At 40.3% G+C, this 26,760-nt stretch overlaps 1 protein-coding gene across 1 annotated transcript in view; it reads right to left on the reverse strand.

Annotated features, from left to right (window-relative positions):
* Positions 1-22,624: 22,624 nt before the first annotated feature.
* The window catches only part of slc35f6 (solute carrier family 35 member F6), a 29,502-nt gene continuing 25,366 nt past the window's right edge, over positions 22,625-26,760 (reverse strand). The window contains exon 6 of the mRNA XM_061885759.1: positions 22,625-24,242. Coding sequence (XP_061741743.1) covers positions 23,746-24,242 — 497 coding nt within the window. The 3' untranslated portion in view covers positions 22,625-23,745. The remainder of the gene's footprint in view (positions 24,243-26,760) is intronic.

Genomic DNA, 26,760 nt, shown 5'->3' on the forward strand with positions numbered 1-26,760 from the left:
AAATGTTGTTTGTGTTTTAATTTTTAAAAAGTTCATCCAAATGCTGCAAAGTTTCCTTTATGTGTGACTACCCTTCTAGTATCAGCTTCTATATCTTCATGTGCATAAAAAAACGGCTCCCAAACGGAAAGGCTCACAAATGGGAATTAGTTCTCATCATTTAAAAGAGCCGTTTAAAAGACTCAACTCGCTCACAATCATCACATCTCTGTAAGAGAGTACAATAATTTGACATAGAGCACCCAGTATGTCCTTTTGCTAGGGTTGTGGATTTTTGGGCACCTAACATTCTCAAGGTGACGATTCGATTCAGAATCGATTCTCGGTTCAAACCGGTGGTAAAATAATTAGAATAAAAAACAGGTTACATGGTGATGGCCTAAAACCGAAAATATTTTTTATGGATTTAAAAAAAATCACAATCAATGTAAAAATAAAATGAAAAAGAATAGCGATTCGGGTGTGATTATTTTCGATTCTTTTACTGCTTGCTTTTACTGCCCTGTAGTGTCTACTTTTAAATCTATGTGGTACAAAATAATCAATCAATCAATGTTTATTTATATAGCCCTAAATCACAAATGTCTCAAAGGACTGTACTGGGGGCAGCATAGCTTGGTTGGTAGAGCGGCCGTGCCAGCAACTTGAGGGTTGCAGGTTCGATTCCCGCTTCCATCATCCTAGTCACTGCCGTTGTGTCCTTGGGCAAGACACTTTACCCACCTGCTCCCAGTGCCACCCACACTGTTTTAAATGTAACTTAGATATTGGGTTTCACTATACAAAAGCGCTTTGAGTCACTAGAGAAAAGCGCTATATAAATATAATTCACTTCACTTCACACTACAAACCACTACGACTACGACATCCTCGGAAGAACCCACATAAGGGCAAGGAGAACTCACACCCAGTGGGACACCAGTGACAATGATGACTATGAGAACCTTGGAGAGGACCACATATGTGAGCAACCACCCCCCCTCTCGGGGACCGAAAGCAATGGATGTCGAGCGGGTCTAACATGATACTGTGAAAGTTCAATCCATAGTGGCTCCAACACAGCCGCGAGAGTTCAGTTCAAAGCGGATCCAAGACAGCAGCGAGAGTCCCGTCCACAGGAAACCATCCCAAGCGGAGGCGGATCAGCAGCGTAGAGATGTCCCCAACCGATACACAGGCGAGCGGTCCATTCTGGGTCCCGACGAGCGGTCCATCCTGGGTCCCGACTTTGAACAGCCAGTACTTCAACCATGGCCATCGGACCGGACCCCCTCCACAAGGGAGGGGGGGACAGAGGACAAAAAGAAAAGAAGCGGCAGATCAAATGGTCTAAAAAGGAGGTCTATTTGAAGGCTAGAGTATACAAATGAGTTTTAAGGTGAGACTTAAATTCTTCTACTGAGGTAGCATCTCAAACTGTTCCCGGAGGGACCTCCAGAGTACTGGAGCCCGAACGGAAAACGCTCTATAGCCCGCAGACTTTTTTGGGGCTTTAGGAATCACTAATAAGCCGGAGTCCTTTGAACGCAGATTTCTTGCCGGGACATATGGTACAATACAATCGGCAAGATAGGATGGAGCTAGACCGTGTAGTATTTTATACGTAAGTAGTAAAACATTAAAGTCACATCTTAAGTGCACAGGAAGCCAGTGCAGGTGAGCCAGTATAGGCGTAATATGATCAAACTTTCTTGTTCTTGTCAAAAGTCTAGCAGCCGCATTTTGTACAAACTGTAATCTTTTAATGCTAGACATGGGGAGACCCGAAAATAATACGTTACAGTAGTCGAGACGAGACGTAACAAACGCATGGATAATGATCTCCGCGTCGTTAGTGGACAAAATGGAGCGAATTTTAGCGATATTACGGAGATGAAAGAAGGCCGTTTTAGTCACGCTTTTAATGTGTGACTCAAAGGAGAGAGTTGGGTCCAAGATAATACCCAGAATCTTTACCGAGTCGCCTTGTTTAATTGTTTGGTTGTCAAATGTTAAAGTTGTATTATTAAATAGCGGTCGGTGTCTAGCAGGACCGAAAATGAGCATTTCCGTTTTTTTGGCGTTAAGTTGCAAAAAGTTAGCGGACATCCATTGTTTAATTTCATTAAGACACGCCTCCAGCTGACTACAATCCGGCGTGTTGGTCAGCTTTAGGGGCATGTAGAGTTGGGTGTCATCAGCATAACAGTGAAAGCTAACACCGTATTTGCGTATGATGTCACCTAGCGGCAGCATGTAGATGCTGAAGAGTGCAGGCCCAAGGACTGAACCCTGGGGAACTCCACACGTTACCTTAACATAGTCCGAGGTCACACTGTTATGGGAGTAAGTAAATAAGTAAAACATCAATACGGTATTTGATTTTTCTCATTTAAGAAAAAAAAATGTTGATTACAAATTGACCAAAAAATAATTCAGGCGACAACCAACCAAAAAAAGTATGTGCGTATGTATACATGTATATGTAATGTTCACATGCTGGAGCCTATTGTTGTGGCCTGATTGCTGGCGGCGTGTTTTTCAGGAAGTCTTATCGGGGGACAGAGGAAAAACTGAATGAGCGGCCCGCACCGCGGCTCTTGCAGGATCAGAGGCTGGACAGAATCAAATGAGTTCCATTATTACACTGAGAGTTATTGCTCCCCTCTGCACAGCTCGCGCCGCGGCCAAGATTACTATTTCTGGCAATGTTTGCCTTAGGAAGGAACTTTCGCAGATTTAATGGGACCTGGGCCATTGTGCGCCGCCTTCTGTCTGGCACGCTGCCACGGTCTCCACGCTCGAGTGCGTTCAAAACAAGGCCCTCGCGTTTTTTTTTTGACGGTGACCGTGAATGCGTCGCTCTCAGGTTGACTTGAACTCAAACGATCTCCGAAGGGGTTTAGCGGTGAGGTCAAAGGCTGCGTGTGCATGGCAATAAAAGCTGCATCTCATCTCCTTTTGAGCTCGCAAAAAAGGCAGTTAAGCCTTTCTATAAACGTCACAGAAAAAAGGTGTTATGTAATTTTTGTGTTCATATTTGTTGGCCGACAACACCTTCAATCTTTTTTTACAGCATCTTTTTGTTCGGTACGGGCTCTGTGGAATGAAAAATATTGGACTATTGTTTACTTTCTTGACTTTATTTTTCTATAGCTACTGAGTTTAAAAAGCAAGCTAAAGACCCACATTTTTGATTTGGCTTTTACCTGATACAAATTATTTTATTGAATAAATTTGTATTTTACTTTTTATCACATTAGTTATGGAAAATTTTATTTAGTTCTATTTATTTATTATTTATTTACTGTATTTTTTTTTTACTGTATATTCATTGTTTCATTATTAATATTAAAACATTTTTCTTATTAATCTTCATATGTCTTACTTGTATTTTAAAAGTTAAACTTAAGTACCACTGATACCACTGATGGTCACACACACACTAGACCTCCTTTACCGGTGTTCCCCCCGGTTAAGCCACGACCCCCAACTAGACCTCCTCCACCTGTGTTCAGACCGTGCCCTAGTGCTAGTCCTGGTCCGACCAGAGAGGTCGGTACCGTAGACCAACTCCTGATCCTACCCGTAGACGACCTCGTAGACTGATGCGTAGTTCGAGTCCTGGTCCGAGTCTTCGCCCGAGTATTGGTTCTAGCCCCAGTTCTGTTCATAGCGATAGTCCTATTCGTAGTTCTCGTTTTAGTCCCAGTCTTAGTCGTAGTTCAAGTCTTAGCCCTCATCGTAGTCCAAGTTCTAGCCCAACTCGTAGACTGATAGGTAGTCCGAGTTCTGGTCCAAGTCGTAATTATATTCAGAGTTCAAGTCGTAGTCGTAGTCCTAGTCTGTGTCGTAGTCTCAGTCTGAGTCCTTGTAGTAGTCGTAGTTCAAGTTGAAGTCCAACTCGTAGACTGATACGTAGTCCGAGTCTGGTTCAAGTCGTAGACGTAGTCGTAGTCCATTTCTCAGTCCTAGTTCTCCTCGTAGTCATAGTCCGAGTCCTAGTCCTTGCCAAAGTCATTGCCCAAGTCCTAGTATGACTTTTAGTCCTAGTCCTTACCCAAGTCCTTGCCCAAGTCCTAGTATGACTGTTAGTCCTAGTCCTTGCCCACGTTCTTGCCCAATCCCTAGTATGACTGTTAGTCCTATTCCTTGCCCAAGTCCTTGCCCAAGTCCTAGTATGACTGTTAGTCCTAGTCCTTGCCCACATTCTTGCCCAATCCCTAGTATGACTGTTAGTCCTAGTCCTTGCCCAAGTCCTTGCCCAAGTCCTAGTATGACTGTTAGTCCTAGTCCTTGGCCGAGTTCTTGCCCAAGCCCTAGTATGACTGTTAGTCCTAGTCCTTGCCCAAGTCCTTGCCCAAGCCCTAGCATAACTGATAGCCCTAGGGATAATCGTCGTCGTAGTGCCGGTCTGGATCACACTCCAGATCCTGCTCCTCGGCGGGTCCCAGTGCCTGCTCCTCGACTGGTACCAGTTCCTGCTCCGAGGCTGATACCAATACCTGCTCCGCGGCTGATACCAGTTCCTGCTCCGTGGCTGATACCAGGGCCTGCTCCGCGGCTGATACCAGTGCCTGCTCCGCAGCTGATACCAGTGCCTGCTCCGCAGCTGATACCAGTGGCTGCTCCGGGGCTGATAGCAGTGCCTGCTCCGCGGTTCATACCAGTTCCTGCTCCGTGGCTTATACCAGCGTCTGCTCCTCTGCAGGCATCAGCGTCTGCTCCTCTGCTGGCATCAGCACCTGCTCCTCTGCCGGCATCCACACCTGCTCCTCTGCCGGCATTCGCACCTGCTCCTCTGCAAGCATCAGCACCTGCTCCTCTGCCGGCATCCGCACCTGCAATCCTGCCTGCTCCAAGTCCTTTAGCATCCGGGGGTGACAACTCGCGCATCAATATGCGTCCAAAACTCAACATTTATGTTTATTTGTGGTCAACACTTGGGGTCTTTGTGTGTCTACTGTAAATGGGTACCCTGTACAGGTGGCAGACCCATGTCGCCATACTACTCAAACTAAAGGGGGGATTGAAGCCCAGGTTGGAGTTCATTCAGGGGCGCCCCAAGGACAAGGGGCAAAAAAATATATAATTTTTTTTGTGTGCAAAATTCAGGGTTTTTGTGTATTTTGGGGTATCCTATACAGATGCTCACGTGAAGGTGGGGTATAGCCCCAAGGCAGATTTTTTTTCCCTCAAAGGGCGCCTCAAGGATGAGGGGGAAAAATAGATGAATGTTTGTTTGACTATTTATGTTTATTTATTTGTGTGTGTAGTGTAAATGGGTACCCTGTACAGGTGGTATACCCATGTCGCCATACCACTTAAATAAAGGGGGGGGGGGCGGGGGGGGGGGGGAATATAGGCCCAGGGTGGAGTTCATTCAGGGGCGCCCAAGGACGGGGGAAAAAATATATATATATTTTTTTGTGCGCAACATTCAGGGGTTTTGTGTATTTTGGGGTATCCTATACAGAGGCTCACGTGAAGGGGGGGAGGTATAGGCCCGAGACATTTTTCCCCAAGGAGCGCCTCAAAGATGAGGGGGAAAAATAGATTTATGTTTATTTGTGGTCAACACTTGGGTTCTTTGTGTGTGTACTGTAAATGGACACCCTGTACAGGTGGCATAACCATGTCGCCATACTACTTAAATTAAAGGGGGGTTAAAGCCCAGGGCGGGGTTCATTCAGGGCCGCCCCAAGGACGAGGGGAAAAACAATTATTATTATTTTTTTAATGTGTGCAACATTCAGGGTTTTTGTGTATTTTGGGGCATCCTATACAAATGCTAACGTAAAAGCGGGGCATAGGCCCAAGGCTGATTTTAGCCCCCACGGGGCGCCTCAAGGATGAGAGGGAAAAATAGATGAATGTTTATTTGGTTATTTATGTTTATTTATTTGTGTGTGTACTGTAAATGGGTACCCTGTACAGGTGGCATACCCATGTAACCATACTACTTAAATTAAATGGGGGGTTAAAGCCCAGGGCGGAGTTCATTCAGGGGCGCCCCAAGAATGAGGAGCAAAGAAAGTTTTTTGTTTTTTTTGGTTTGCAACATTCAGGGTTTTTGTGTATTTTTGGGTATCCTATACAGGCGAGATACCAGTGCCACCATACAATTCATTTGACGTTTTTAATGGTGGGTCGGATAATTGAATTAGATGCAAAATGATAATAGTCGTAGCTTCCTTCCACAGGCTCCTATCTTCCTGAATGTTTGGATGGTGGGTCAGAGTTTTGAGTGCGACACAACCGCATGACTGCTGTAGCGCCCTTATCGGCCTCTTGCGGTGGAATATTAAACCAGTAATAACTTCCTTCTACGTGTTCCAGTCGTCCTGAAATGTCCAATGGTGGGTAGGAGTCTTGAACGAAACTGCATGACTACAGCAGTGCCTCTACTGCCCCTTGTGGTGGAAAGTTATAACAGTCATACCTACCTTATACATGCTACAATCTCCCTGAGATTTTTGATGGTACCTCGGAGTATTGAGTGGGATGTAACTGCATGACTAAAGCAGCGCCTCTATTGCCCCCTTGTGGTGGAAAAATATAACTGTCATAACTTCCTTATACATAGTCCGATCTTCCAGAAATTTCTGGGGGTGGGTCAAGGCATGGAGACGGATGTGACCTACCAACTCGCCTGAACCGCGCTGTGCAATAGAAGCGAGGGCCCGTTCAACGGTGCTTGCAGCTTTAATAATCTTTTATTTTTGAGATGATGCTGTCTTGATTTGAACCAGCAGGGTAACAATAGGAGTTAGAGTTGAAAGAAAAGTTGGGGTGCTGCAACTTTTGGTGGGATCTGACTCGGGTTGTACGGTATACTGGTAATGGTATAGTAACGCGATACTAATGAATAAAAAACGGCACTATACTCTATTTGAAAAGTACTAGTTCCCGGGCATGACATTGCTGTTTTTAACAAGCAGAGGAGCATGTTCGGCAGTGCACATTCACAGAGTACTTACAAGCGGAAGCATTTTGGCCCGAAAAACTAACAATAAAGGTGAAGCTATAACACTGAAACGCCCTCAGGAAGAGGTGCTTTAAGACATGGCTAGCTAGCTAGCTAGCGGTGAACGTCCATTTGCAGTCGGCAGTGTTTTAGCTACTTCTAAATCATTAATCCTCGCTTCCATGGCAACAAATAAAGTGAGTTTCTTACAAGTATCATCCCTGCAGGACGAGGAATAGCTAAACATGTTTCACTACACACCGGAGGATAGGTAACCACTAACAGCAAGCTGATTGATTGATTGTAAGTTTTATTAGTAGATTGCACAGTAAAGTACATATTCCGTACAATTGACCACTAAATGGTAGCACCCGAATACGTTTTTCAACTTGTTTGAGTCGGGGTCCACTTTCATCAATTCATTGTGACACCCTGAATGTAAACAAATGCAATGGGTGGATCTACACCTAACATCCACTGTAATGATACCAAGGACAATAGCGTATTTAGTCGATACTACTATGTTTACATCGATATTTTTTATTGTCACATAATCTGGGGATAGGTTGATTGGCAACACTAAATTGGCCCTAGTGTGTGAATGTGAGTGTGAATGTTGTCTATCTGTGTTGGCCCTGCGATGAGGTGGCGACTTGTCCAGGGTGTACCCTGCCTTCCGCCCGATTGTAGCTGATAGGCGCCAGAGCCCCCCGCGACCCCGAAAGGGAATAAGCGGTAGAAAATGGATGGATAATCTTTTTTCCTTTATTAAAAAATCATATTATGTTTATGTTCTCTGGACACATGAGGACTTTGAATATGACCAATGTAGGATACTGTAACTAACTACTTGGTATCGGATCGATACCCAAATTTGTAGTATCATTCAAAACTGATGTAAAGTATCAAATAACAGAAGAATAAGTGATGATTGCATTTGAACAGAAGTGTAGATAGAACATGTTAAAAGAGAAAGTAAACAGATATTAACAGTAAATGAACAAGTGGATTAAAAATCAATTTTTTACAGCTTGTCCCTCATAATGTTGACAAAATAATAGAATGGAAAATTACACACATAATATGTTACTGCATCTGTCAGCAGACTAATTAAGAGCCTCTGTTTGTTTACTAACTACTAAAAGACAAGTTGTCTAGTATGTTCACTATTTCATTTAAGGACAAAATTGTTCTTCGATTGCAATAAGAAACAGATAGGCTCCAGCGACCCCCCGTGACCCTGAAAGGGACAAGCTGTATAAAAATGGATGGATGGATGAATGTTTCATGTACCCTAAGATTTTTTTGTTAAAATAAAGCCAAAAATGCAATTTTTGTGGTCCTCCTTATTTAAAAAAATACCGAAAAGTATCTAAATAGAGTTTGGTACCGGTACTAAAATATTGGTATAGGGACAAGACTAGCGTCACAATGTCAGCGTTCTCGGTCAGAGCCATTAAGTGGTCATTAGCCAGACGTTGGAGTGGTGCAGACTAATCACACTCACTCTGACCTGCCCTCTGTCCTAAACAAGCGAAGGGCTGCTATAATGGATGCTTTCAAATATGATGGCGACGCGGTGCTTTTGAGAAAGGCCATCTGTTTACCTTGACACAGATTTAAAGTCCAGGTCCGGGGCCCTCTAGTGCACCCGTGTGCAAAGGTACACAAGGCTAACTCACACGAGCTGTGCGCTAAACATGGGAAGAGACTAATGGAACGGGTCGTAATAACAAACCGCTAGACTTTGGGATTGTACTTTTGCAAAAAAAAATAAAAATGACTTCTGTCATTTTAATATCTTTAAATCGATGACAATAACGTGTCTGTTGTTGCCATGGCAACTTTGGGTCGTCCACTTAAGTGCCCTATCGTAATGAATAATCGAATGTCAAATAGTCCATCCATCCATCCATTTTTTTTTCTACTGCTTGTCCCTTTTGGGTCACGGGGGGTGCTGGAGTCTATGTCAATCAGTCTATTATTCTAAATGGAATGCACTACCTGGATTGAACCAGCAGAGGCGCTATTGATTCAGATCGACCACAAAGCTCAAGGCATGGAGACGGCAACTGTTTTATGACACACATGCATGGAAACAGGAGTTTAGCACATTCAAAGAGCGATTAAATTCCTAGCCCATTAAATAAGATAGACATAACAAAAAAATCCAATAATCTATTTTTTGCAGCATTGGACAAATTTAAGTTTCACTTTTCCATCTCATAGTACATATTTGTGATACATTCAGGAATTTTTGAAGAAAGTCTGAAATAGGCGTCACTAGTTATTAAAGACTTGGCGTAACGCCCTAGCAGATGCACTCATAGTAATAATAATGATGATGATGATGATTATTATTATGTATTGTATGATCATTATTATTCATATGAATCAGGTAATGTATACCTTACACCAGGTGTGTCAAACTCATTTTAGATCGGGGGCTACGTGGAGAAAAATCGACTCCCAAGTGGGCCGGAGTGGTAAAATCACGGCACGATTACTAAAAAAATAAAGAAAACTGCAGACTGTTTTCTTTGTTAAAAATAGAACAAGCACGTTCTGAAAATGTACAAATCATAATGTTGTTGGGGTTTTTTACACTTACATGTTGTGGTTAATATTATTCTATCTTTATTTGTAGTTATTTATAATATCTAAATAAATTGTGTGATAATGTTCATCAGTCAACTCATTTGTGTTAATTTTCAATCTATCAAGATTAAAAAAATTATATCAAAATCAAATTACAGGATGTTATCTATGGAGTTTTTTTCATTTTCCTTTAATAGGTGCACTAACATGTGGTTTATTTTTTTTACATATGTAGCATAATCTACAAAGATACAAATAATTGCTATTGCAACATCTAGTGGACACATTTAGAACTGCAGTTTCTTTCATTCAAAAAGTACATTTGACACCCCTGCCTTACACTATGGAGTGAAGTGAAATTTGACAGATGTATAATCATATTTAAGTGAATAATGACAGGTGGTATGATTATTTAAACTCACATGCTTGCTATGTTATTGTCAGGACTTGGACTTTGGAGCGGTTTGTTTTCCCATGGTGCAAAGCGACTGGACTGGACAAGGCGTGAGGGTAAAGACATGATTTAATTTATCTGTCAAAAGAACATACCAAGGGCGCGCACCAGGCAAGACACAAACTTAGCTAGGAACAAAAACGTGAACACATAGCCTGAACTATGGACTTAACAAAACACTTACTGTGGCGTGAAAAAGTTAAAAACAACAGAGCAATGGCATGAGCACTATGGCATGGACCGCGTAATCATTCGGGTATCATGTGTAATGTCGCCAGGTCGACTACCTGGCAACTACAGGCTTAAAGGCCTACTGAAATGAGATTTTCTAATTTAAACGGTAATAGCAGGTCCCTTCTATGTGTCATACTTGATCATTTCGCGATATTATACCCCCCAGGGATCAATAAAGTACTTTCTATTTTATTCTATTCTATATTGCATATTTTTGCTGAAAGGATTTAGTAGAGAACATTGTCGATAAAGGTCAGAACTTTTGGTCGCTAATAAAAAAGCCCTGCCTTCACCGGAAGTATGTGCACTTGACGTCACGAGTTGCAGGGCTTCACACATATTCACATTGTTTATAATGGGAGCCACCAGCAGTAAGAGCAATTCGGACCGAGAAAGCGACAATGTCCCCAATAATTTGAGCGAGGATGAAAGATTTGTGAATTATATTGATAGTGAAGGACTAGAAAAAAAAAAAAAAGCGACGGCTCCGGGCGTCGGCAGTGTGAGCGTTTCAGATGTAATAAGACACATTTACTAGGATAATTCTGGAAGATCCCTTATCTGCTTATTGTTTTAATAGTGTTTTAGTAAGATTGTAAAGACATACCTCGAGGTCGGATGGCTGCGGTGAACACGCAGTGTCTCAGAGAGAAGCCGAGGAGCCAAGCTCACAGCTGCCTTTTTTGACAGCTGCTGCAGGACGTTGAATAATCCACTGATGTCTCCGGTAAGATATATATCACAATTTCCCCATCCAAAAACATGCTGGTTGACGTAGAGAGAACATGTTCGCTTGACCGCTCTGCTTCACAACAAACAAAGAAACCGGCTGTGTCTCGGTGCTAAAGACAGCTGCAATCCACCGCTTTCCACCAACAGCATTGTTCTTTATAGTCTCCATTATTAAATGAACAAATTGCAAAAGATTCAGCAACACAGATGTCCAAAATACTGTGTAATTATGCGATTAAAGCAGACGACTTTTAGCCGCTAGTGGTGCAGCGCTAATATTTCCTGACAGTCCGTGACATCGCGTGTACGCGTCATCATTCCGCGACGTTTTCAACAAGTAACTCGCAGGAAATTTAAAATTTCAATTTAGTAAACTAAAAAGGCCGTATTGGAATGTGTGTTGCAATGTTAAGATTTCATCATTGATATATAAACTATCAGACTGCAGGTTTCAGTAGGCCTTTAAATAATAGTTACATGATTAACAACAGGTGTGTGATTTCAAACAAATGAAGCAGGTGAAACTAATGGTAGTCATGGAAACTAAAACAAACCAGGGTGTGCAAAAACAGGAACTAATGGGGTCAAAAACAGAACATAACTAAACATAATCCAGACTACAGAACATCACAGTTATATACATTGTTTGACACTTTAAAAAATAAAAAAACTGAAGATTTAAACATATCAAACAGCAACATTTTTTTGATGGTGTTTAAGTATCTCTAAAGTACTTGAGAAAGTTTGATTATTTTTGTAATACATTATCATCACGACTTACCATGAATTGAAGTGGACCCCGACTTAAATAAGTTGAAAAACTTATTCGGGTGGTACCATTTAGTGGTCAATTGTACGGAATATGTACTGTACTGTGCAACCCACTAATCAAAGTTTCAATCAATCAATCAATCAATCAATCAAAAACTGTCAAAGTTAACGCAATAACACGTTAACTAAAATTTCAATGACGTCACTTGTTTTTTTAACGGGAGATTAACGCAAGCACTTCATTTTTGACCCTCCTGCCATGCCTTACTTAGCAAGGGAACCCATCTGAAGTTCACTTGCTACTAATGAGCCGCAAGCGAGCAGAAATTGATACAGAAAAGGGAACGTTGAGGAAATATCTTGGTTCAAAACCATGGAAAGTTGTTCTCCCGACAAGAAAGGACTATTTTTCGCCGTGAGAAGAGACAACATCACTGCTCCCAACACCTGCTGGGCGTGTCGTTCTAGAGGTAGATAATGCTTAATTTCCGTGTTCAGATTACGATTAAAGTGCAGTAATAACATAACATTTAGGTTGTTACTGTTGACTGCTTTAGTAAATAAGACGACATAAAAGCTCAACAGAAATGAAAGACAGTCGGCAGAATGTCGAAAGGAGACTTTTTTTAAATTTTTTTATTGTAAACAGTCGATCCGAAATCAAAACATGTCAAGGCACTTTCTCAAAACAATCACACGCTTTTCCGTCTTCAAAACAAAAGCGCTACACTATACATCCGGTTTAACTACATATGAGCCGCCAAACCTAACAAAATAAAGTAATATAATTTATTGTAGCGTCTAAGAGAAAACACAGCCTTGACACTCTTTTTTTTTTTTTAGCTTTTATAGCCAATTTAATGCTAACATCGGACCTAATTCCAGCAAGTATTTTCTCCATGTTTCACTCCCAAACACACAACACTTGTTCATTGTCCGCTGACACGGTGTGATCAAAGACCATGGGGGAAAATTATTTTGGAACACTTTCTGGTGGAGTCCTTAACTACATACTGCAATGGTTAGCAGGCTCAATATTACATTTGATCTTAAAACCTTAAAACTCATTTGTATACCCTAGCCTTTAAATAGACTCCCTTTTTAGACCAGTTGATCTGCCGTTTCTTTTCTTTTTCTCCTCTATCCCACTCTCCCTTGTGGAGGGGATCCGGTCGGGTGGCCATGGATGAAGTACTAGCTGTCCAGAGTCGGGACCCAGGATGGACCGCTCATCCAGAGTCGGGACCCAGGATGGACCGCTCGCCTGTGTATCGGCTGGGGACATCTCTGCGCTGCTGATCTGCTTCCGCTTGGGGTGGTTTCCTGTTGGCTCCATTATGGACGGGTCTCTCGCTACTGTGTTGGATCCACTTTGGACTGGACTCACGGTTGTGTTGGATCCACTAAGGATTGAACTTTCACAGTATCATGTTAGACCCGCTCGACATCCATTGCTTTCGGTCCCCTAAGGTGTGGTTGCCCACATATGTGGTCCTCTCCAAGGTTTCTCATAGTCATCATTGTCACTGTCACCGACGTCCCACTGGGGTGAGTTTTGCCTGCCCTTATGTGGACTCTACCGAGGATGTCGTTTTGGTTTGTGCAGCCCTTTGAGACACTGGTGATTTAGGGCTATATACATAAACATTGAATGGTTGACCAATTAATAGAGATGATTAAAACATTGTTATGCAGCAATATGAAGCCACGCCCCCTGGAAATAATCTGTCTACGGCAGGCATGGGCAATTATTTGGACTTGGGGACCACATTTAGAGAAAAAAGTGTGTTTGGGGTCCGGTATATTTTTTTTTAGGAACACTAGTACAACACCTCACAATAATGTCTGAATGCTAAAAACATTATGACAGACCGCCTTAAAAAACATAATTGAATTTTACATTTTTCTATAAACGATAAAACATTGAATATTGACAAAATATGAATGTCACACCCGCTTTCGATTGACATATTTTACAATCAAGTGAAACGCAACAAAAATGCAACAAACAGTAAAATACGCGAAGGGTAGAAAATAAACCAACCTACAATCTGATAACTCTCATATTTGCTGAATTCCCCCCAGGGATCAATAAAGTACTTTCTATTCTATTCTAATCTATATATCACTAAGTTTTAGAACTTTGTTGTGAAAATCTCCTTCCGCGTCTGTGGAAACGCTTCCCGCCCACACTGCTTGGTGCCTCGTCTGAGCTGCTGTGATGTAGATGACCATAGTAACTAATTAGATGACCATAGTAATTAATTAGATGACCATAGTAACTAATTAGATGACCAAAGTAACTAATTAGATGACCATAGTAACTAATTAGATGACCATAGTAGCTAATTAGATTACCATAGTAGATGGTATATCATCCATAAGTGCAGATTCCTACCATTGAAATACTTTTAGTTGAAGACTTACAGTCATTAGAAAACATTATTGCACATCGTAATGGCAACTACTCTTTCCATCCTAAAGATCTAAAAAAAAATATTTGGGAATGTCCGGCGGGCCAGATTGAAAGGCTCAACGGGCCACATGTGGCCCCCCGGGCCTTAATTTGCCTAAGTCTGGTGTAGGGCACACCTATTAAGGTGATTAATTTTGAGGTAACTATGGCCAAAATGTGATTAATCGCGAATAAATGTTTTAATCGTTTGATGGCCCTAAATATAGTATACCATACTGTACCATAATATAAAATGATATAATGTATCAAATTATTATTTTTTTTATTTTTTTTATTCTTTGGGGTTTTTTGTTTGTTTTTTTAATCCATCCATCCATCCATCCATTCATCCATCCATCCATTTTCTACTGCTTATTCCCTTTAGGGGTCACGGGGGGCGCTGGTGCTTATCTCAGCTACAATCGGGCGGAAGGCGGGTACACCCTGGACAAGTCGCCACCTCATTGCTGGGCCAACACAGATAGACAGACAACATTCACACACTAGGGCCAATTTAGTGTTGCCAATCAACCTATATCCCCAGGTGCATGCCAATCAACCTATATCCCCAGGTGCATGTCTTTGGAAGTGGGAGGAAGCCGGAGTACCCGGAGGGAACCCACGCTTAAATACAAGCGGTAGAAAATTGATGGATGAATAATATAATGTAATATAATATAACAGGACCCCCCTGAAAATTAGATGCTGCATCTCAAGGTGCTAGCTTATATAAATTTAAATACTATAATACAAAAATATGTAATAATATAAAGTAGCAAGAATGTGAGTTTTTAAAAAAAATATACAACCTATCATTCTTCACTTAAATATGATGATAGATCTGTCAAGTTCCCCTTTACTTTTTAGTGTCAGGCAGAGATTAGCTGCATAATCCTTATCATACATTTTCATTATAATTATTATTGAAATAACTATTAGCGCATCTACTCGGGGTAGGGCTCCCCCCTCTTTATAAACCAGTGATGCTTGTTTCTAACTTTAATCAGACGTCCTTGAATGCACCACCGCTCGATGCAAATGTGCAACTTAATCTTATAGAGTTATCATATTTTGACATTTCTTCCATCACTAAAAGGGCCTCAAAAGGCTAGACAAAATACAATGTCGATGAAAGAAAGACATAAACATGTAAACATTGTGTTTTTCTGATCACTGAGTTGAGTTTACCATCGATGGTACCTGTGATGAGGTGGCGACTTATCCAGGGTGTACGCCGCCTTCCGCCCAAATGCAGCTGAGATATGCCCCCCGCGACTCCAAAAGGGACAAGCGGTAAAAAATGGATGGATGGTTCATCCGGGTTAAATTGGGAAGAGCGTGCACAGAGAGCTTGTTTCAACTAATCACATTAAGTCAGTAATGTAATATGTTGTACACTTTAAAAAAAAAATCCTATTTTTATGGTTAATTTACTCAAAATTTCTACTGTAATTTTTCTTTTTTTTTAAAATAGGTTATAAAACTGTAGAATTTGTAAATAAACAAACTGCCTGTTATTTTAAGTAATATGCCAGTAATGACAAACTATGTCAAATTAATTATACATATCATATGACATAGGGACGGCGTGGCGCAGTGGGGGGAGTGGCCGTGCGCAACCTGAGCGTCCCTGGTTCAATTCCCACCTGGTACCAACCTCGTCACGTCCGTTGTGTCCTGAGCAAGACACTTCACCCTTGCTCCTGATGGGTGCTGGTTGGCGCCTTGCATGGCAGCTCCCTCCATCAGTGTGTGAAAGTGTGTGTGATTGGGTAAATGTGGAAGTAGTGTCAAAGCGCTTTGAGTACCTTGAAGGTAGAAAAGCGCTATACAAGTACAACCCATTTATTTATTTATTTATCAATTTTCTGTTTTCTCAAATTACTTTCAAATTCATGTAAAATTACAGTAATTGACTTTCATTAAACATGTAGCTTGTTATATAAAAGTCTGTGTCCATACTAACAATCTAACAGTTTTATATGTAATTTTAAGGTAAATCTTATTTTTTTAATATTTTTGTATTTTTACATTCAAGTTGAAAAATATATGTAGCCGGTTATATAAAGATTCATGCTCATACTAACAATTTAACATTTTTCTCTGTAATGTGACATACGTTGGTGACTGCAAGACATACTTGATCAACAGCCAACAGCCATACAGGTCACACTGACGGTGGCCGTACAAACAACTTTAGCACTGTTACAAATATGCGCCACACTGTGAACCCACATCATACAAGAATGACAAACACATTTCAAATACTCAGAATCCCATGCAGCTCTGAATTTTCCGTGTTAGAACATACCGGTACACCCCAGCTACCACCAAACCCCGCCCATCTCAACCGACGCACAGAGGGGGGCGGTGATGTGGGTGGGGTGGGGGTTGGTAGCGGGGTGTAGCCCAAAAGAGTTAGGGCCTCATGGGATTCTGGGTATTTGTTCTTTTGTGTTTATGTTATTAGGGTGAATATGTTCTCCCGAAATGTGTTTATCATTTTTGTTTGATGTGGGTTCACAGAGTGGCGCATATTTGTAACAGTCTTAAATTTGTTTTTACAGCCACCCTCAGTGTGACCTTTATGGCTGTTGACCAAGTATGTGCAGCCTCTATTGTATGTTTGCCAAAGCCTTGTACAACATGCGCCGAAGTCGACACGCTGTTTGTATGGTGATCGAGTGAACGTGACGTAAGGTTGTAGAGGTTGATAAAGGCAGTACTGTCACAGCACGCCCATAATAATATTTATCGGGCGAACATCGGGACAATCCTTCGGGAGGGTCACCAGATGTCTCTTGGTAAAATCCGGAGGATTGGCAAGTATGTTGCTAAGGCTGGATAGCCATTTAAAGAAGGATTACTTAGCAACAAGGTAAATTGAGTTTGAGACCCCTGATCTTAACAATTCAGAAAAAATCTGTAAAATAATGGTATTTTTCTGTGGAACTCCAAGCATTGTCACTTCATTAAAGGTGGTTGATCGTAATAATCTGGAAAAACTCTGTAGGATAAAGGTATTTTTCTGCAGAACTATTTGCATCATCACTTTATTAAAGGTGGTTGATCTTAATAATTTAGTAAAAATCTGTAAAATTATGATATTTTTCCGTAAAACGTTTCATGAAAATTTCTATAAATATGTTTTTGATCATTATTTGGTTTACAATGTTTTACTTTAATTTTATGGTTTTTGTTTGGCAGCCGTAGCTGCCAGTAGATGACCATTTTTTTTACAGAATTTTTTATTTTTTTTTACAGTGTAGTGCACATAAACTTATACTGGGTGTGTGTTTCTGAAGACTCAGGACCAAATAGAAAGAGAATATCAACTTTGGATTAATACGTAAATAGAGAGGCCTTAAAAATATATAAATATATGAATCCGTCATCTGCTTAAGTCGTTCACAGACTTATTTTGTACTGAGCCTTTGTCTCCTGGGATGACATGTCTCCCTGGGACTATTGGAGCTACTGGAAGCCTGTTTGGACACAGTCCCTAGGGTCGCTTTGGTTTATTTACTCTTTTATGTATTTTAATACTGCTTATTACGATCCAACAAGCCATAAAACCAAATTCTCTCACAGGTTTGATTCACATGCTTTGTGCGCTTTCTTTATACGGTGTTTATTTGTGATTGCACACTTGACTTGGAGCACAGGTGCCAAATCTGACACGTGACTTACTGGAAATAACTTTGTTAGATGTGTCTGAGGATGTGCCTCAAGATGTGGAGTCATTCGGTTTTATGAGCTGGGTCAAAGTGGGCAGTGTGACGTTCTCACACACTGCAGTGCTGGATTGGTTATTAGTACCCTGGCACTGCCATCTAGCGGCCACTCACCGTATCACAAGAAGGTGCTAACTTCCAATACTGAGGAAGGCAGCCACTTACTATATTAAAGGCCTACTGAAACCCACTACTACCAACCACGCAGTCTGATAGTTTATATATCAATGATGAAATATTAACATTGCAACACATGCCAATATGGCCTTTTTAGTTTACTAAATTGCAGTTTTATATTTCCCGCGAGTCTCTTGTCAAAAACGTCACGGAATGATGACGCGTACGCGTGACGTCACGGACTGTAAGGAAAAATTAGCGCTGCACCAAACACGGCTAAAAGTCGTCTCTGTTCATGGTGTGATTACACAGTATTTTGGACATCTGTGTTGCTGAATCTTTTGCAATTTGTTCATTTAATAATGGAGACTATAAAGAAAAAGGCTGTTGGTGGAAAGCGGTGGATTGCAGCTGTCTTTAGCACCGAGACACAGCCGGTGTTTATTTGTTTGTTGTTAAGCGGAGCAGTCAAGCGAACATGTTTTCTCTACGTCAACCAGCATGTTTTTGGATGGGGAAATTGTGATATATATCTTACCGGAGACAGCAGCTGTCATGTCAAAAAAGGCAGCTGTGAGCTTGGCTCCTCGGCTTCTCTCTGAGACACTGTGTGTTCATCGCAGCCATCCGACCTCGAGGTATGCCTTTACAATCTTTAAAATCTCACTAAAACAGTATTAAAACAATAAGCAGATAAGGGATCTTCCAGAATTATCCTAGTAAATTTGTCTAAAAACATCTGAATCGCTCACAATGTAATCGCCTTTTTGTTTTTTTTAACTTTATTTATTTATTTTTTTTCTAGTCCTTCGCTATCAATATCCTCAGCCACAAATCTTTCATCTTCGCTCAAATTATCGGAGAAATTGTCGTTTTCTCAGTTTGAATAGCTCTTTTTTATGGAGGCTCACATTATAAACAATGTGAGGAGCCCTCACACGGGCGACGTCATCGTCTTCGAATTCCGGTACAGGCAAGGCTTTTTTATAAGTGACCAAAAGTTGCGAACTTTATTGTGGATGTTCTCTACTAAATCCTTTCAGAGAAAATATGGCAATATCCCGAAATGATTAAGTATGACACATAGAATGGACCTGCTATCCCCGTTTAAATAAGAAAATCTCATTTCAGTAGGCCTTTAAGTTAAAGTTAAAGTACAGATTGACACACACACTAGGTGTGGTGAAATTTGTCCCCTGCATTCGACCCATTCCCTTGTTCACCCCCTGGGATGTGAGGGGACCAGTGAGCAGCAGCGGTGGCCGCGCTCGGGAATAATTTATGATGATTTAACCCCTAATTCCAACTCTCGATGCTGAGTGCCAAGCATGGAGGTAATGGGTCCCATTTTTATAGTCTTTTGTATGACTCAATATAATATTATTTGCATTTTAATTCACGAAACACATTTAAATCGATCCCATTATTCGGTTTTGTAATCTCCTATTTGCGATTCTTCTTTAGCTAATTGTTTTGACATATTTTATAATTTCAACTTTTTATCTCATACATTAAACTTATCTCATATTCTTATCTTATGATTATGACTTGTTAGTCTCACAATTTCCAAAAGAGTTGAAGGTTTTTGAATAATAAAAATTGTTCAAATCCCACAATTTTGAATTAATATTTTTAGGTTCAACTTTTTATCTCACAATTTTGTCATATCCGATAACTTTTTAAAAATTTTACTTTATCCCACAATGTGTTACTTTCCATCTCATTTTTGACCTTTTATCTCATTATGATGACTTTTTATCACATCATTTCGACATTATATGTCGGATTGACTATTTACCTCTTAATTTAAAACATAAATCTAATTAATTTCGCTTTTTATCTCATAATGATGACTTATTATCCCATAATTTAAACATTCTATAAATGATTACCTTTTTACCTGTTATGTATAAAAATGTCTCCTTAATTTGGCTTTGTGTCTCACTATTATGACTTATCTTGTATTTATGTTTATATGGTAATTTTGACTCTTTATCTCATAATTTTGACTTTTTATCCAAAAGTTTTGAGTTTTTAAATAGAACATTTTCTTATCACACAATTGACAATTTCTATCTGTTCAACTTTTTATCTCACAATTGTCATATCCCGTAACTTTTTAACTCGTATGTATAACTTTAATTCTATAACTCTGACTTTTTATCCCATAATTTTGACTTTCTATCTAATTTTTGACTTTTTATCTCATAATACTGACTTTCTTATACCATCATTTTGACTTTCTATGTAAAATTGACTTTTTACCTCTTATTATAAAAACTAAAATCTCATTAATTTAACTTTTTAAATCATAACTTTTTATCCCATAATTTCAACTTTTGACTTTTTAACTCTTACGTAAAAAATATCTCATTAATTTGGCTTTTTATCTCACAATTATGACTATATCTCGATTTTTTTAAAATCTTTTATACATGTTTCATGACTTTTTATCTCAGAATTTTGATTTTCTCAATCTCGTAATTGATTTTTTCCCGCATGAAAAACCTTTTATATCAAAATTGAAAAAAACTTTTTGTTTCATACTTTTCTTGATATCGAAATTTAGAATTTTATTTCATATCTATTTTCATATTGTAATTTGGAATTATCACATAATTTTGACTCTCTTCTTACATTTATGACTTTTTTCCTGATAGTTTCAACTTTTTACCTCATAATTAGGTATTGTTGTCCGATACTTACGACTTATTGTCTTATAATTTTACATTTCTATCTCATAATGATTCATATATCTCTCATATGACTCTCATATATCTCTCATTATGACTTTTTATCTAAAAATGTTGGTGTTTAATTTCATGATTATTACCGTGAGATTATATATATATATTTTTTTGTGTTTTTTAGCGGCAGGAACAGGCCTCCTAACTATTGTGCTTGTAGCAAAGATGGACCTTTATGAATGGTGGTTTAGCATTTTCTCTTGCTATTGTGTTGAAATATCAATCAATCAATCAATCAATGTTTACTTATATAGCCCTAAATCACTAGTGGCTCAAAGGGCTGCACAAACCACCACGACATCCTCGGTAGGCCCACATAAGGGCAAGGAAAACTCACACCCAGTGGGACATCGGTGACAATAATGACCCAGTGGGACGTCGGTGACAATGATGACTATGAAAACCTTAGAGAGGAGGAAAGCAATGGATGTCGAGCGGGTCTAACATGATACTGTGAAAGTTCAATCCACAATGGATCCAACACAGTCGCGAGAGTCCAGTCCAAAGCGGATCCAACACAGCAGCGAGAGTCCCGTTCACAGCGGAGCCAGCAGGAAACGCAGAGATGTCGTCCCCAGCCGATACACATGCAAGCAGTACATGGCCACCGGATCGGACCGGACCCCCTCCACAAGGGAGTGGGACATAGAAGAAAAAGAAAAGAAACGGCAGATCAACTGGTCTAAAAAGGTAGTCTATTTAAAGGCTAGAGTATACAAATGAGTTTTAAGGTGAGACTTAAATGCTTCTACTGAGGTGGCATCTTGAACTGTTACCGGGAGGGCATTCCAGAGTACTGGAGCCCGAACGGAAAACGCTCTATAGCCCGCAGACTTTTTTGGGGCTTTGGGAATCACTAACAAGCCGGAGTCCTTTGAACGCAGATTTCTTGCCGGGACATATGGTGCAATACAATCGGCAAGATAGAATGGAGCTAGACCGTGTAGTATTTTATACGTAAGTAGTAAAACCTTAAAGTCACATCTTAAGTGCACAGGAAGCCAGTGCAGGTGAGCCAGTACAGGCGTAATGTGATCAAACTTTCTTGTTCTTGTCTAAAGTCTAGCAGCCGCATTTTGTACCAACTGTAATCTTTTAATGCTAGACATGGGGAGACCCGAAAATAATACGTTACAATAGTCGAGGCGAGACGTAACAAACGCATGGATAATGATCTCAGCGTCTTTAGTGGACAGAATGGAGCGAATTTTAGCGATATTACGGAGATGAAAGAAGGCCGTTTTAGTAACGCTTTTAATGTGTGCCTCAAAGGAGAGAGTTGGGTCGAAGATAATACCCAGATTCTTTACCGTGTCGCCTTGTTTAATTGTTTGGTTGTCAAATTTTAGAGTTGTATTATTAAATAGAGTTCGGTGTCTAGCAGGACCGATAATCAGCATTTCCGTTTTTTTGGCGTTGAGTTGCAAAAAGTTAGCGGACATCCATTGTTTAATTTCATTAAGACACGCCTCCAGCTGACTACAATCCGGCGTGTTGGTCAGCTTTAGGGGCATGTAGAGTTGGGTGTCATCAGCATAACAGTGAAAGCTAATACCGTATTTGCGTATGATGTCACCTAGCGGCAATTATTACACACAATGAATTATTGTCTCTTTGAGGCTGGTTGTAAATACATCAATGTGTCAAAGCGGCTAATTAACACATTATTCCTGCATCCTGTTGGAGGGTCATGTGTATGACCTTTGACCTCCATTAAAGCATTACGAGGGTCCTCGGGGAGGATGTTGGACTGATTCAGGATGTGAACAGCAAGCAGGTGTCAGCTGTTAGCAAAGCAGTAATTGGACACTTAAAAAGTTACTAATTGTGCAAATATGACATTTGTTCACCATGACATGATTTTAATGACACTTCCCTTTTTTTGTTTCCGTTCATTACAATGTGAAATGTAAAAGACTCTTGGTTCATACAACTTGCGCAAATCCCTTTTTTCAATGTGCCAAATAACTTTTTCTTTTTTACCTGAAAAATAACAATATTAGGTATTTGGCACAAGCTCAGTGCTGATTCAGCATTAATTAAAATAAAAACATTAAAAAATCTAAGTAAAATAACTCAGGATACTTAAAAAAATATTCTAAAAAAAATCTGAGTAAAAGAGGTCAGGATAAATTAAATATATATATATATATATATATATATATATATATATATATATATATAATCTCAGTAAAATAAGGCAGAATACTTAAAAAATATTATTTAAAAAACAAATCATAGTAAAATTAGTCAGGATAATTACAAAAAATATATGCAAAAAAACCCAAAACAAATCTGAGTAAAATTAGTCAGGATAATTAAAACAAATAATTGTCAGTAAAAAAAAGTCAGGATATTTAAAACATATTGTGAGTGTGAATGTTGTCTGTCTATCTGTGTTGGCCCTGCGATGAGAGAACGGCTTGTCCAGGGTGTACGCCGCCTTCCGCCCGAATGCAGCCGAGATAGGCTCCAGCACCCCCTGCGACCCCAAAAAGGGACAAGCGGTAGAAAATGGATGGATGGATTTGGAAAAAAAAAACTCAGTAATATAAGTCAGGATACTCAAAAATATTTAAGTAAAATAAGTCATGATAATGACAAATATTTGAAAAGAAACTAAGTAAAATAAGTCAGGATACTTAAAAAAATATTCTAAAAACAAACCACAGTAAAATGAGTCAAGATAATTAACACAAATAATTTTGAGAAATGTAAGTCGGGATACCTAAAAAACATTTGAAAAACACTGAGTGAAAGGTCAGGGAACCTTAAAAAATATTCTAAAAAAAAAAAAGTGAGTAAAATAAGTCAAGGATAATTAAAAAATATTTAAAAAAAACAACAACAAAAAACTATTTTTGTACAATCAAAGTACAGCAGTGTGGAGTAAAAAATTGTATTCGATTAAAAGGTGCAGTGTTTTGGACTTTCTGCAAAGTGTAGCAGCTGCTACTTTAGCTCTGATCGGGTGCCTGCACCGAACCGTCGCCAAGCAGTCTCTCCCGTTCCCCCGCACTTCTCTCCTCCTCCTCGTCCTCCCTGGCAACCAGCCCGGCGCAGCACGGTATCCTGGCCAGCAGGGGGCGATGCAGTCCGTTGTAGAGCGCCGTGCCGGTCAACAAGACCAAGAAGCCCAGCACCTGCAGGCCATGGAACCTCTCCCAGCCCAGCGCCAGGCTCACCGCCCAGATGACCAGTGTGCGCAGGCTGTCCAGCACCATGCGCGTGGTCGCGCTGATCTCCTTGGTGACGCTGATGCCGGCGAAGTTGAAGAAGGCGATGCTGACCGTGTTGCCCAGCAGCGCCAGCAGGATGAGCGGCCGGTGGCCGATTTGACAGAAGGCGTCCAGCGCGTCCTCCAGGACCTGGCGGGGGTTGTCGCTGAACTCGCCCACGTGGATGAAGTACATGGGGATGAGCAGCAGGGTCAGGACGATGAAACCGAACAAACCTGGACACAGATAATAGCGTATCATGCAACAACGGAGGCTGGAGTCTATCACAAACAAAACTGTATGTGTCCCAACTTACAAAGCTAACTTTCGGTTTTGTATCGGCTGATTGTCATGGAAAAGTATGTGATCCGCCACTGCGATTTATGTCTTTTAAAGGCCTACTGAAACCCACTACTACCGACCACGCAGTCTGATAGTTTATGTATCAATGATGAAATATTAACATTGCAACACATGCCAATAAGGCCTTTTTAGTTTACTAAATTGCAATTTTAAATTTGTGCGAGTTTCTTGTTGAAAACGTCGCGGAATGACGTTACGGACTGTAAGGAAATATTAGCGCTGCACCACAAGCGGCTAAAAGTCGTCTGCTTTCATCGCATAATTACACATTATTTTTGACATCTGTGTTGCTAAATCTTTTGCAATTTGTTCATTTAATAATGGAGACTGTAAAGAACAACGCTGTTGGTGGAAATTGGTGTATTGCAGCTGTCTTTAGCACCGAGACACAGCCGGTATTTCTTTGTTTGTTATAAAACAGAGCGGTCAAGCGAACATGTTTTCTCTATGTCAACCAGCATGTTTTTGGATGGGGAAATTGTGATATATATCTTACCGGAGACATCAGTGGATTATTCGTCGTCCTGCAGCGGCTGTCAAAAAAGGCAGCTGTGAGCTTGGCTCCTCGGCTTCTCTCTGAGACACTGCGTGTTCACCGCAGCCATCCGACCTCGAGGTATGCCTTTACAATCTTTAAAATCTCACTAAAACACCTTAAAACAGTAAGCAGATAAGGGATCTTCCAGAATTATCCTAGTAAATGTGTCTAATTACATCTGAAATGCTCACACTGCCGCCGCTTTTTTTTTTTTTTCTAGTCCTTCACTATCAATATCCTAATTCACGAATCTTTCATCCTCGCTCAAATTAATGGGGAAATTTTCCCTTTCTCGGTCAGAATTGCTCTTACTGCTGGTGGCTCCCATTATAAACAATGTGAATATGTGTGGAGCCCTGCAACCCGTGACGTCACGCGCACATACTTCCGGTAAAGGCAGGACTTTTCCCTTAGCAACCAAAAGTTGCAAACTTTATCGTCAATGTTCTCTACTAAATCATTTTGGCAAAAATATGGCAATATTGCGAAATGATCAAGTTTGACACATAGAATGGACCTGCTATTCCCGTTTAAATAAAATCTCATTTCAGTAGGCTTTTAATGCCGATCACAAATACAGATCCCAACTGACTGACATTATATTTTAAGTCCCCCGGCTGACAAGTGGCTAGCAGCGTGGATCCCTCACCTAAATTAATAAGAATACCCAAACAAACTGCATTTTCTTTTTTATTGTGTATTATTATCACTGGAGAATGAAGGTAAACATGTTACACACCGAGAGCAAGCTGGGGGCACGCAGGCCAATAGCTAAGCTAACCGCTAAGCTAACTTGAAACAGCAGAACTTAAACAAATTTTTAACAGCAAATTGACAGTTAGATTAATAAAAGTCAGAGGATAATAAAACAACAGTCAGTACACGACACGTTAGAGAAAAGCGGACCCATCCATACATTGGTGGTGTCGATAGCACATGTAGTATCAGGTTGATAAAAGAGATTTTCTCAATCATTTTGATGTGGTTTTTGTTAATATTTACAAACAGAATAATTCCCTGCACACGAGGACTTTGAGGGCAAACATCAAAGGCTTTAAGAGAGTAACAGATAGTAGTTTTTGCTTTTGTTTAGTTATTGTCTACTTTTGCTCAAACAGTTGTATATAACACAAGAGAATAATGAACTAATTTGAATATTGTGTTGCTATTGCTAAACTGTCGAGCACTCAACATAAATAAATCCCAGCAGGCACAAGAAGTTGATTATATTAAAACTGACTTTGAAACAACTTTGCAAAATATTATTGTGTGAATGCTCCAAACCATAGGTGTCAAACTCTGGCCCGCAGGCCAAATTTGGCCCGCCATGTAATTTCATTTGGCCCTTGAGGCAATATCAAATTAACATTAGAGCTGGCCCACCGCTGTAACACCACATTCACCGCTAATACTCATACTCCTCAACCCTCCCAATTTTCCCGGGAGACTCCCGAAGTTCAGTGCCCCTCCCAAATTTCTCCCGATTTCCACCACAATAATATTGGGGGCGGGCCGTAAAAGCACTGCTTTTGGCGTTCTCTACATGTCGCCACGTCCGCTTTTCTTCCATAAAAACAGCGTGCCGGCCCACTCACATAATATATGCGGCTCATACACACACACAAGTGTATGCAAAGCATACTTGGTCAACAGCCATACAGGTCACACTGAGGGTGGCCGTATAAACAAGGTTAACACTGTTACAAATATGCGCCACACTGTGAACCCACAGCAAACAAGAATGACAAACACATTTCGGGTGAACATCTGCACTATAACACAACATAAACACAACCGGACAAATACCCAGAACCCCTTGCATCACTAACTCTTCCGGGACGCTACAATATACA

This window comes from Nerophis ophidion, linkage group LG24, assembly GCF_033978795.1.
Source record: "Nerophis ophidion isolate RoL-2023_Sa linkage group LG24, RoL_Noph_v1.0, whole genome shotgun sequence".
NCBI lineage: Eukaryota > Metazoa > Chordata > Actinopteri > Syngnathiformes > Syngnathidae > Nerophis > Nerophis ophidion.